Source organism: Frieseomelitta varia, unplaced genomic scaffold (genome assembly GCF_011392965.1).
Source record: "Frieseomelitta varia isolate USP_RPSP 00005682 unplaced genomic scaffold, Fvar_1.2 scaffold_250, whole genome shotgun sequence".
Lineage (NCBI taxonomy): Eukaryota > Metazoa > Arthropoda > Insecta > Hymenoptera > Apidae > Frieseomelitta > Frieseomelitta varia.
In genome coordinates, this window is record NW_025109980.1 from 187857 (window position 1) to 200046 (window position 12190).

The 12190-nt window shown below is 44.4% G+C and overlaps 1 protein-coding gene across 4 annotated transcripts in view; it reads left to right on the forward strand.

Annotated features, from left to right (window-relative positions):
• The window catches only part of LOC122528437 (LIM domain-binding protein 2), a 117667-nt gene extending 105883 nt beyond the window's left edge, over positions 1-11784 (forward strand). For 2 of the 4 annotated variants that reach the window (XM_043653527.1, XM_043653529.1), the window contains exons 5-9: positions 102-305; positions 2909-3041; positions 5573-5697; positions 5976-6218; positions 6318-6635. In XM_043653527.1, the coding sequence (XP_043509462.1) occupies positions 102-305; positions 2909-3041; positions 5573-5697; positions 5976-6218; positions 6318-6419 (807 nt within the window). In that variant the 3' untranslated portion in view covers positions 6420-6635. Of the gene's footprint in view, positions 1-101; positions 306-2908; positions 3042-5572; positions 5698-5975; positions 6219-6317; positions 6636-9666 lie in introns of those variants that run through there. The other 2 variants (XM_043653531.1, XM_043653528.1) reach the window with 2 other exon arrangements.
• Positions 11785-12190: the final 406 nt, after the last annotated feature.

Genomic DNA, 12190 nt, shown 5'->3' on the forward strand with positions numbered 1-12190 from the left:
TTTTTTTGTTTTGTTTGATGCCTCTGTCGTGAGCACTCCATGCTTGGAGAGAACACAATTTTGCTAGCGGGGCGGTTTTGAAACGCGTGTCTGTTTTACAGGTATGTACGGAGGGTAGATTAATATTGGAATTCACGTTTGACGACCTCATGAGGATAAAGTCGTGGCACATGTCGGTGAGGACGCACAAGGAACTGGTGCCGAGGACCGTGGTCGGCATGCAACAGGACCCGACGATGCTCGAGCAGCTTAGCAAGAACATCACAAGGCAGGGCATCACCAATTCCACCTTGAATTACCTTAGGGTACGTATGCGTTTTAACTGTCTGCCGTGTGAAACGTGGCGAGACGAAGGTGGCTCGGTTTTACGAGCAACGATCTGTTGTTCGTGGCACCGTCCTAGTGTTACGATTCCTCCGTACGTTTGCACGGTGATTTATGGAAAACGTACTCCGCACGATCTACGCAGAGCCTCTTTTTATTTAACACTTTCGCTCCCTCGAAGATCGCGACCGAAATTTCTATCGGGGGAATTTATGAAAACTAGAAATGCTATGTTTTTAATAAAAAAAAAAAAAAAAAAAAAAAATGCGTGGAGAAATGTGGTTTTTATGAAATGAGACGAGACACGATACACGCATATTTGTTCATTTTTCACTTAAAAGTCGCTTAAAAGTCTCAGGACGTTTGTTACTTTTAATAATGATCAATATATTTATCGTTGATAGTTCTTTGATCGCTGGTGTACTTTTAATATTTTTAATACTCTACTGATTCTTCATATTGCAATATTTATTGTCACGTTAGTTTGAAACGAGCGTAATCCACGTAAATGTTCGTTCGTCCGGAGCGAAAGGGTTAAACTTCCTACATACGGTGAATGATACGTTATTCGAAAGGAGAGCGTAAAAGGGCTGAATGGGCGAGGAATGGCGAGGAGATCGGCTCGCGAAAGTACCGATCGAGTATCCGGGTTACGATCCACCTTCGTCTGCGCGCCGCAAGTCGGAAGCGCTTTCACTTGCGCTGAAACGACTCTCGTTGCGTCGACAACCTAACTGGAGAAAATATTTCCCATCGGTATAGTTGCGGGCCAAGTTATGCAGAAACTCTAATCCTTAAAATAACTAGTGATTCCCCGCGTAAATTCACCGATCCATGGAACAACTCTTAACAGTTATACATATGTAATAGTTTTCACGCGCGTGAAGATTGAATAATATTAGCTCGCTGCTCGCTGTTAAACGAGTCATTGAAAAAACACCCCTCGATAGAAACGAAGCTACTTTATTTTTCTTCATAAAAATCTTCTGTAATTGTAACTTGGTCTTTCTCTCTTTCAGTTAAAAAGAGAGAAAGAAAAAAGAAACGAAAGAGAGAGAGAGAAAAATTGTACACCTCATTAAATTATCATATCACCGTGCATTATACGTAATAATTTAATCGGCGAGTGCCTGGTAAAAAGTAGAGTAGATACGCGACGTGTGACGAACAGGACAGAGAGGGGTGTGTAGGGGGAGGAGAGGGCTAGGGGAATCGATCGGAAACCTGACCGATGGCGACGACCGTACTAACGCGAATATTAATTAAAATGAAATTAAAGTTTTGCAAAATTTCGGGACGGTGGCAGGAGGGGTGGTGGGCAGCCTCGGACACAGCTCCGAACGCGCGAATCTCACCCTCTCTCGCCCCCCCTTTCCCCGTTCCACCGCTATCGATTACTTTAATTGTCATCATTATAATATAAAGGCTGCCGGGAAATTACGTGCTTACGATAATAATGTAAAATGGATTTCAGTTTTATTACGGCAAACATAAACCAAATTTAATTTGCTTTGGAACGGCGTACACGGAAGAACGATGGCGCGGCAGAAACGAGCGATCTCGCGCGTGCACGAGCGCGCGTTACGCTGCGCGCATCGTGGCGCGAATATATTTTAGGAAGTTTATTTTCAACCGGGTACACGCCGTATACGATAATTTTCATATTAATAGCGCGCGTAAGTTCCCTGTCGAACTCGCGTCGGATTAAATAACAGTCGCGTCCGTTTCGTTTCTACGTGCCGGCCGCGTTATTTTCGCGCCGCGAAAAGGAAAATCGTTCCCGATTTTCGCACCCGTTCCCACCGGATGAAGATACAAATGGACCAGCGTCGAATCCATTCGATACCCTCTCGTGACATTTATTTGGAGTTTGCGGAGATTTCTGCGATAGATAAATCTGCGATACACACCCGGGGATGTGTGTTCGTGGCGAAAGAGTTCTCCGTCAAAATGGAAGAGTTCGCGAATCGAACTGGAACTGCTAATTCTATTTTGAATATGCTAGTTTGTAATTTACGAGGATTTGTATTTGTATTGCAACGTGTGAAGATCTCGGTGGTTTCGAATCGTCAAATGCTCGTTTATTATTTGTTTATTCTTGTCGAGAGATAAATAGTTGGTGCTATGAGAGTTCATCGGTTTTTCTCCAGTTAGTGTTTTTCGTTGGTATAATGGTAGTTCAATTAGTGGAATAAGCAAAATTTCGATTGACATATTCACCGCGTCATATAGACACTTTTAAACTCATGTGCCCTACATATTGCCCTAAATATAATACGCAAATCAAAAAGCACGAAGTGATAAAAAAAAAAGTATTTTAAGTACGTGTAAAAAAATTTTATACGAAACTAATTGCGAAGCAAATTTCTATTTGGTATTGAGGATCGTATCGGATGAATCAGTCGAGTTTAGTCGAAACTAAATAATTCCATAATTAACTACACATAACTAATCGCAAGCATGAAATCGAACAGAACGAAGTAGAGTTCGAACATTTATTAAAACGCAGTACCATAAGATCGCGAGCTAGCGCGCGCGAATGTGGAACCAAATAATAAGAATTCCTCGAATTCTTTTCTTCCAGTTATGCGTGATCTTGGAGCCGATGCAAGAACTGATGTCGAGGCACAAGGCGTACGCGTTGTCACCGCGGGACTGCCTGAAGACGACCTTGTTCCAGAAATGGCAGAGGACGTTTGCCCCGCCGGGTAAGAGAGGTAGACGAACAGTTGCTTTACATGAGAAGCACCAGCCAGTGGAGCCAAACGGCCGACCAGTCTACCGCAGGATTCGTTTTTCGATCGTTCAACGACGGGGAGAATATTCGTCGTCGACGTCTGTTGCCGCGTCACGAGCCTCGGTTCCAATCGCTTTCTACGACCAAAAACTTCTATTCCCTTCGACCGGGATCCTATTATATCAGCCTTTATCTCTACCAAACCGTAATCCATTGGGAAATCGCCCCGTTTGCTCGTCGGGGGTTGTTTCGGCTGGAGGAGAAAATTCGCGAATGTTCGCGCACAAAAGCGTCTCGCTTTTTTTTTTTTTTTTTTTTCTACTCTCGCCACGTGTTAATGGCGTCGATTTCGCGGTGAACGCGTGTCCTCTATCGTCGTCGATAGGGCGTACGATTTAGGAAAGTTCGAGATACTAACTAAGAAGTTGAAAGAACTCTTTGAGCAAATGAGTAATTTCTAATTTCTTTTTTCTTTTGGAAAGCTTGTAGATTTCTACCATTGTGTGCATTTTTAAATTGACAAAATTTATAGATTCGTGGTGGTGAATTTTTAGTGATTTTTTCATTAGATTCTACAGATAAAAGCTAGCCTTCTTCGTTGTATTACGAACTTTAGTTTAAACCAGAGCGTTTGATATGATTGAACAAAAGTATAAATGCTTAAAATCTACATTTAAATCGTCAATAGTTAACTTTATTGATCTTATGAGCGGAGTGTCTTATTAGGCGATGAATTCGTATAAAAAGATGCGCACCTTTCGCTAGAACCATCCAACCACACAAACGGAACGTATTTCCAAAAGAAATCGCTCTAGAAAAGAAAAGAAAGAAAGAAAGAAAGAAAGAAAAGATGGGCAGATGCACGATATACCGATTGGTGCAGATGGTTGCTACTAGATAGGTGGCTGATTTTTTTTTCCCTGATCGACGTTGCGTGAGCCACTTCTCCTTACCATAGCTTATCGCCGGTTTTTATCATGCGTACGCGTTGCACCGCGTTTCCTGTTACGCCGTCGTAACCAGCGTCGTTCTACCTCGCAATTATCCGGCGCCCCCGTGTTCAAGGTCGGCGAAATCATGGAACCGAGAGCCCGCCTTTTCGAAGTCGTAAAGAGCGCACGCCGCGGACTCACATCGAACGCGTGATGCGTGTTTCTCTGTAAAGATTCTAAATATGTACATTGTACGTGAGTGCAGACACTTCTTAATTAGCTTCTTTTTTTTGTTGTTGTTGATTGATGAAAGAACGGCGATCTATCGAGAGTATCTTTTTTTCTTTTTTTTGTTTTTTTTTTTTTTTTTTTTTTTTTTTTTTTTTTTTTTTTTTTTTNTTTTTTCTTTTTCTCGTTAAGCGCTTCGCGATTGCTCGAACAAGTTCTCGATCGATCTTTCGCGCACAGCATCCCCCGTGTCACAAATCGATCCTCGTACCGAGAGATCCGTTTGGTGCAGAGTAATCTGCACGGAGTTACTAGTTGAAAAATAGTCTCGACAACAGCGGCGGCGCTTTGAACGGAGAGACGCTCGCGGCAGTCCCTTATACGCTTTCAAATTAAGCAACACGAAGCAGGCCAGGATCGACTCTCCTCCGTACGAGTGCAATAACTAGCCATTCCGTATTTTCTGATCCGTTCTTTTCCGATATTGTATACCAGTCATAGTATTCTATTTCATCGATCGAGAACTCGTTCGTTAATGCGTATACTGTATGCTAAGCGAACGAACAACTACCGATTTGAAAGTGTAAGAGAGAAAAAGAGTGAGGGGGTGAGAGAGAGGGAGAGAGAGAGAGAGAGAGAGAGAGGGTGAGAACGAAGACGGATAGGGGATGAGAAGCTTATGTTCGAGTGTTTTGTCGCAAGAGAAACAGCACTAGAAACGAGGGTAGGCTTGAGTTGAGACGATAGAAGCGACGACGAGAAGACGGTTAGAGAAAACGAGATAAAATACGTTTATGGATCGACTTGATGCATAGTTACTGAATAATATTAATCAATAATACTACTGCCTCGCGAGGCCTTGATGAGTGGCGGCGGTCGCAACGAACGTGAGCGGAGCTGGTATCAAATGTTCGTAGTCGGAAGAAATACTAGAAAGTAGTAGAGAGAGAGATAGATAGATAGATAGATAGAGAGAGAGAGAGAGAGAGAGAGAGAAAGAGAGAAAGAAAGAATGGCGATTTCAATGCCGACGAGCCAACTGACGCGACCGCCGTCATTGACGGAGATTACTAGATTATTAGGGATGTAAGAAGTACTATTAGGTAGATCATAGAATTTAAGGACTCCTTTCTTTTTTTTGTTTTTTTTTTTTTTTGTTTTTTTTTGTTTCCTATTTCTGTCTGTCCACCGATGCATGCATGCTTCTGTGTGTCAGAGACCTTTGATTTCGAAGAAAGGTCCAAAGCTGGGTAGCGGTCTGAAGTTTCGTAGCGCGCTACTACATGGCTAGCCTATCAGTTACCATCGGCTCGAGCGGCGAATTTTATCGAACGTTATCTCGTTCTTTTAGAGTCGCAGAGGCCGGCCAGTAAGAGGAGAAAGCGAAAGGGCAGCACGTCGGGTCCGGGTAACAACGCGCCGCCAGCGCCCAGCAAAAAGAGATCACCGGGACCGAATTTTTCACTGGCGTCACAGGTGAGCCCCGTGCCATCCGACTCGTTAGATATTTAGATTTGGAACGGGCCGCAGCCGAAGCGTCCTTTATCGAAAGGCTGTGTGTCTCCGTTTTAAACTTTCACAACAATATTTACTCTAACGAAAAAACGGAATAACGGGACAACCGTTTATAACCGATAATCGTACGTAATCGACATAATAAGGCTATCTATCTATCTGTCCGTCCATATGACAATTCGTAATCGTAGACGAGCGAGCTTGTTTAACGATCTGTTTCTACTCTCCTGTCGATGCAGGACGTGATGGTTGTCGGTGAACCGTCGCTGATGGGAGGGGACTTTGGCGAAGAGGACGAACGGGTAATCACGAGGTTGGAGAACACGCAGTACGACGCGACGAACAGCTTGGACCCGCACAGTCACGACACGCCCGGTGGACCACCTCCGCATCCGCATCAATTCCACTCGGAACCGACCCCGGGTAACTCCTGGCCTCCGGACCGCGGTCCTGGACCGCCACAGGGAGGACCCGGCAGTCAGGTAAACGCCACCGTTTCCAAACGCACGTTCGCGAAACGTACGAACGCCGAGGGAAGATTGTCGATTGTCGAGGCGTGACGTGCAACACGGCGGTTGCAGGGGGTTCAAGGCGGTCAAGGGGGAGCTGCGCAAGGTGTACAGGGAACACAGGATGCCACTCAACAACAACAAGACAAGAAGAGCCCCGCTGTGAGCCAGTGAGGCCAGGAGTCCCCGCGCCCCCCCACCAGGGGGCGACGGGGGCGCAGGCCCAAGAACATGGCTCCCTAGCGGGGCGAGAATCCTAACCTCCCTGGCGCCTACTTGACCTCGTCTGGCTGTTCGGCCAGCAGGCTGTCGCATGTCGGCGTACATCCGCTTGCCTGTCATCAGGCTGGCCTGTCCGGTCATCACACGGAGCAGCAGGTGCAGCTGGGCCACGCAGCGGCAGCGGCCGCCGCAGCAGCCTCCATGGGGATGGAATCCTCGGAGCTGGTCGCGGTCGCTCACTACCAGGCGCAACAGCTTCAGCGACAATTGTTGGCCGAGCAGACTGGCACCGGCAGCGGGATGCTGCCGCCGACTGCTGGTCAACCCACCGGTGGTGGAGGTTTGCCGACGCAGTCGCTGCAGCAGCCGCAGCAAGCTCAGTCGCAGGGCCAAGACCCGCTGCAAAGCCTGATGCAGCAGCTCATCTGTTTACAACAGATCGAGTACTTTTTCGCTCAGCGTGGTCACAAGTGAATCATCGTCGTCGTCGTTGTGACAGGATATATAATGGACAGTCATGTGGTTGTAACTAGAAGCGATACCGTGGAGCGATCGTGAGACGCAAAAGAACTCTGTGACCGAGTTGAGAGAATCAGTGCGATCTCGCGTTTGCTTCGAACGAGCTTCTTCTCAACGACCGTCTGTCCTTGTGCTGTGTGACCTGATGATTTACGCTGTCGTTCGAGGCTGAGGATGGACGCGCAATTTCCGTTCGAGGTGCGCCACACGTATGTACGCGGGTGTATTACAGCCACACGGAGAAACAGATTCATGTAAAAGTATACACACGCGTACAACACACACACACACACACACACATACACACATACACACACCGTTTGCCGTTGGTTGAGCCTCGAATGGAAGGCAGGGGGAGGCGCGCGGTGTTTCCGAATTCTGCGAAGCTGGATGGAGTGGCAGCGGAGCCGGTAGTAGTCGCGTTCCCGCTTCGTTCGGGCACTATCCACGAGACACCGTTGCGATCGAATCGTGACAGCCTTTCTCCACGTGTAGAGCAGGCCGATCGTTTAGCGTGTGATAAAACATTATGTCAAAAAATGAAAAAAAAGAAACAAAGTATATTAATGAAAAAAAAAAAAAGAAATAAAAATAGGAGGATGATATTGACTGTCGGTGAAACGAGCATGAATGAAAAGAGGCAGAAGAGGAGAGAAATAGACGAAAAGAAAGAGAAAAAGAAGGAAAGAAAGAAAGAAAGAAAGAAAGAAATGAGAGACGAAGAAAATCGAATTAAGTTGAATGAGAAAACGGTTACGCCGCGCATGGCAGAGACGATCGTTCGCTCTGGTGCGAGCTGTGAATGAATCTCTATCCGTCAACAGTATTGATATAATTAATAGAATAAATGAATATAAAAATATTGTAAGAGAAGTAAATATCGTAAGTACGTATTGTGCAAGCGTATGCGAGATAGGAGAGAAAGAGAGAGAGAGAGAGAGAGAGAGAGAGAGAAAGAAAAAGTGTGGTATGGTATATCGAATGCAGAGGGATGAGAGGGTGTGGGTGTATAAGAGATTGGATTTATCTCTTTGTAGATTCGAAAGATTCTTTTAAGCGCGGAGCCCGATCGAACGCCAACGCACAGGCCCTTCGTTGCCCCGATCTTTCGAACGAATTTTATCCTTTTTATTTTTATCTTTTGCTTGCTCTGTGAACATCGAGCATCGAGGGAAGAAGGGAAGGAACAAACGAAACTGTCTTTTCGCGTTCGTCGACCGATAAACACGAGTCCCAAGAATGGCCGGTGTTACGATTTTTCAAAATACGAGAATACGTTTCGAACGATCGAGGTCGATGTGCGTCTCCACAGGAGATAACAATCGGTTTTAGAATAATTTTAGAGTGAGAAACATTGTTCTCGTCGTTCTTCGAGCGTACTTTCTCGCTGTTTCGCTCGTCGTACGTATTATTTATCGATTCCGTCGTACGATACCACCATACACAGCACAGCGCGTACCCACGTCCAATCATCAAGCGATCAGTACACGTTTCCACGATGTGCACGCGCCTTCATTTCGCCCGCGTATGCGATCGTTCGTAAAGGGAGTAACGTAATTGAAAACTCGAAAACCGCGAGACAATGGTTACTTAATTTGATCATACCACTGGTGATTCTTTCTGTGTCGTTTTATCTTTCGTGACAACGCGTAACACGCTATACTACTACATATTACATAAACTTTTTTTTTTCGAAAATAAATGGCAAAGCAAAAAGGAAGAAAAAATAAACAATAAGAAAACAAAAGAAGAAGAATTAAATGGAAATGGCGAAGATTCATCCACATACGATTGCGTACACTATGAATCATTCTAGCATAAAGTTCCTTGTGCGTTACGTTTGTACATGTTATATGTTCCTTATTGTATGCTTATACGTTTGTTCCTATTTTTGTACTAAACTTCGCGATTCGTTGTGTTCTCTTCCTTCGCTGTTAAGCTCGAGTCAAGCATAACGGGGCATTATATCGACGATTTCACTCAAATCCTTGTCACCATATATACATATATATATAGTATATAAAACTTTCCTTCAAACAATAATCGTGGTCGAACGCGATCACTCTAAACCCATATAAACGTCCATGTTCTATCTTTTTTTCTCTCTTCTTCTCACTACCTCACTCACTTTCTCGTTCATTCACTCTCACTCTGCTTTTGGTCAAGCAGGCCACGAACCTTCACATACGCACGTACACGCACGGCTTTCTCATTTTAATCGTTTTTATGCGTTCAACCACGGAAATTCACCGAGAGATGGAAAAATGGTGTAAAGAGAGAGAGAGAGAGAGAGAGAGAGACTCAGACAACAACGCGTTTAATTGGAAGAAAGAAACATCGCTCTAGCTTTATCGAGTGACTCGAGGCTGTCTTGTATTTATTCGTATTTTCTTTCTTTGCACTCGGTTGGTATCGCCACGAGGACATGACGTTGGTACGAGCTCTGCTCGCGATCGCCGGTTCGATCTTTACGCCTCGATCCGATATCATCGTTCGTGACGATCGTCCTTTCTCATCTACCGCTGACTCGATCGTTCCTCTCGTTCCGTTGATCACTTCTGGTTCGTTCGTTTTCCACTTGACGATTGTTCGATCGTCGAACGAGGCGTGATCCACGGGCGAGTCGCAGGTTGTTAACGCATTGCGATGGAAGACCAATTTTTGTTTTCTTGTCTTGTAGGTTGATGCGAGAAAATACCGTCTGATCAAGGGGAGCAAGTTCGAATTCGCAATGCGTTGAAAGGATGAGTTACTCGAACTCGAATCACGGTCGACTTTCAACAGTCGCCTTCTGAGTTTGCATATTCTTAAGCTGAGGATCGAGTTCGAGCTAACCAGCAAATTCAACGAGCTGACGAGATATCCACGAGAAGCCGGAGAAGTTACAGCGTATTACGTCGTTCGTAGTAAACTACTCTGTCAGCCAAACGAAATGATTTAAAAAAAAAAAAAATAAAGAAAAAAGAAAAACACTTGTAACGCAGTTTCGTGTCATACTAACAGAAACATTTAAGCACGAGGCATAAAAAAGAAATTCGTGGCTCGGGTTGGACTTCGTCGACGACCGAATAGAGACGTCTGCTGGTCAACAGCAGGAATACGGACGAAGAAGAGGAGGAACGTTAGACAACGGGGAAGAGGGCACGAACGTCGGCGTTTCATCACGTCCATTGAACTCTGCGCTTTCGGGTGGTTCCACTTGTGGATGCACGCGTGCGTCGCGGACGCGACAGCGAACGATAGCGAAACTTCTTTTCCGAAATATGTACAAAGTCATCGTATACACGCGTCATGCACGACACACACAGACACACACATACACACACGGTCACACACCATTTTTTACATCGGAGAACGACCGTCCGTCCTCCGATTCTATTCTGTTTTTTTTTTTTTTTTTTTTTCGAGTAAAACGATCAATTGCCTTGCGAGATTTTCACCTGCGTGTCCTATACTTTCGCTCGTTTAGTTATTTGTATAGGTGTTGTCGAGACGCGAGGATGGACACACGAGCGAAAATGAGGAGAACAGCTGGGAGCGTAACGACACACCACTTACGACTACACACTTACACTTACACTTGCGACTATACAGATTGAATTAGATAGATAAGCTACGCGTGAAGCCAGTACAGTCCCACAGCGTGACAGTGTGCGAAGAGGAAACATGAATTGAACGAAAGCAATGGAAAAAGAAGTAGAAAAATAGTGCGAAGGAGAACGAGAGGAGACGAGTGTGTTTCTTAAAAATAAAAATAAAAAAATAAAAAAAGAACGGAGAATTTAGCGTGTCTGGTCGAAAACGATTGCGATGTCGAGCGTTGTCTTGATTTCAGGGGTGAGAAATTATTAGGGGATGAGAGAGGAAGAATTTGGTGTGTGCGAGCGAAGAGTGCGTGCGATTACACGAGACTAAGTGTGAGAAGAAAGAAAGAAAAAAAAACTAGTGTTTTAAAGTGTGAGAGAGTAAGGTTTAAGGGAGAGAGAGAGAGTGAGAGAGAGAAAGCAGGATTTAAATGCGACCGATTGATTATTTCGACACGAGCATGCGGTGGGTTTTAGGATAAATGATCTATTGACAAATGTTGTATATTATTACGAATTATAATGACACTATTATAATTAATTAATTAATTAATTAATTATACCCTAATTACGTGAATTGAATTTAAAAGAAAAATAACAAAAGAATAAAAAAAGAAAAAAAAGAAAAAAAAGAACATGAAAGAAATGAAAGACGAAGCGACAGAAGACGAACAAAGCGGAAAACGGAAGTATATGTATATATATATATATACACACATATATATGTATATACACGCAAGAACCGAGACGATAGATGATATAACATAGGAAGGGAAATTATAATTCGAAAGGGGAACGAATTCCAGTCGTTTGCAAAGCACACACGGAGCCAGAGAATCGCAATAGCTCGAGGCTGCGAACTTTTGAAAACGAACGCACATTGAGACAAGGTATTTAGCCTCGTTGTCGCGCTCTGTTGGAACGAATGAATTTAAAAAATAAAAGGAACGAGAGGAAAGAAGAAAAGAAAAGAAAAGAAAAGAAAAGAAAAAAATCAAAAGGTTCGAGCGTGGTGGTGGTGTGTTTTCTGACGAGTGCCGGAAGGACCGAACGCTTTGCCAACGAGAAGTGCATCGACCAACATTTTCCAACGAAAACCCATTCTCTTCTGTCGAGTTTCTCTCGCTTTCGTACCGCGATCATTAACATTGCGCGAACCCTGTACATTCTTCGACTTTGTAAATTTTTCTGCTAGTAAACGAATTCGGATTTTACGCACGTGTGTACTGTTTTCATTGATATCGATCCGCCGTCGTACGTTTTCTTTCTAGCTTCTCGCCGATTTTTCGTTCCTCGCTTCGTTTGCGAATCTCGACGATGTGTATCATCTGGAATCTAGGATTGTGCAAACCTCGTTCTGAAGGCGAGGATCGAGACGATCGCGTGAATCCACTCGTACTTTTGCACGTTTCTTTCCTTTCCCGAGACAAGAGGATTCACGATCTTTGTGAATCAGAGATCCGAACGGAGAACTCGGCAAGCCTCATTCAACTAGTCGACTATATATCGAGATCGTGGAAATTAGTTTTTCAATATTACGCACAATCTGGTGAAAGTAAAGTCCTTCGAACGAGCGTCCTTGCACTAATTTCTAAACAGCCGGGTGTTCTTTGTGGATTT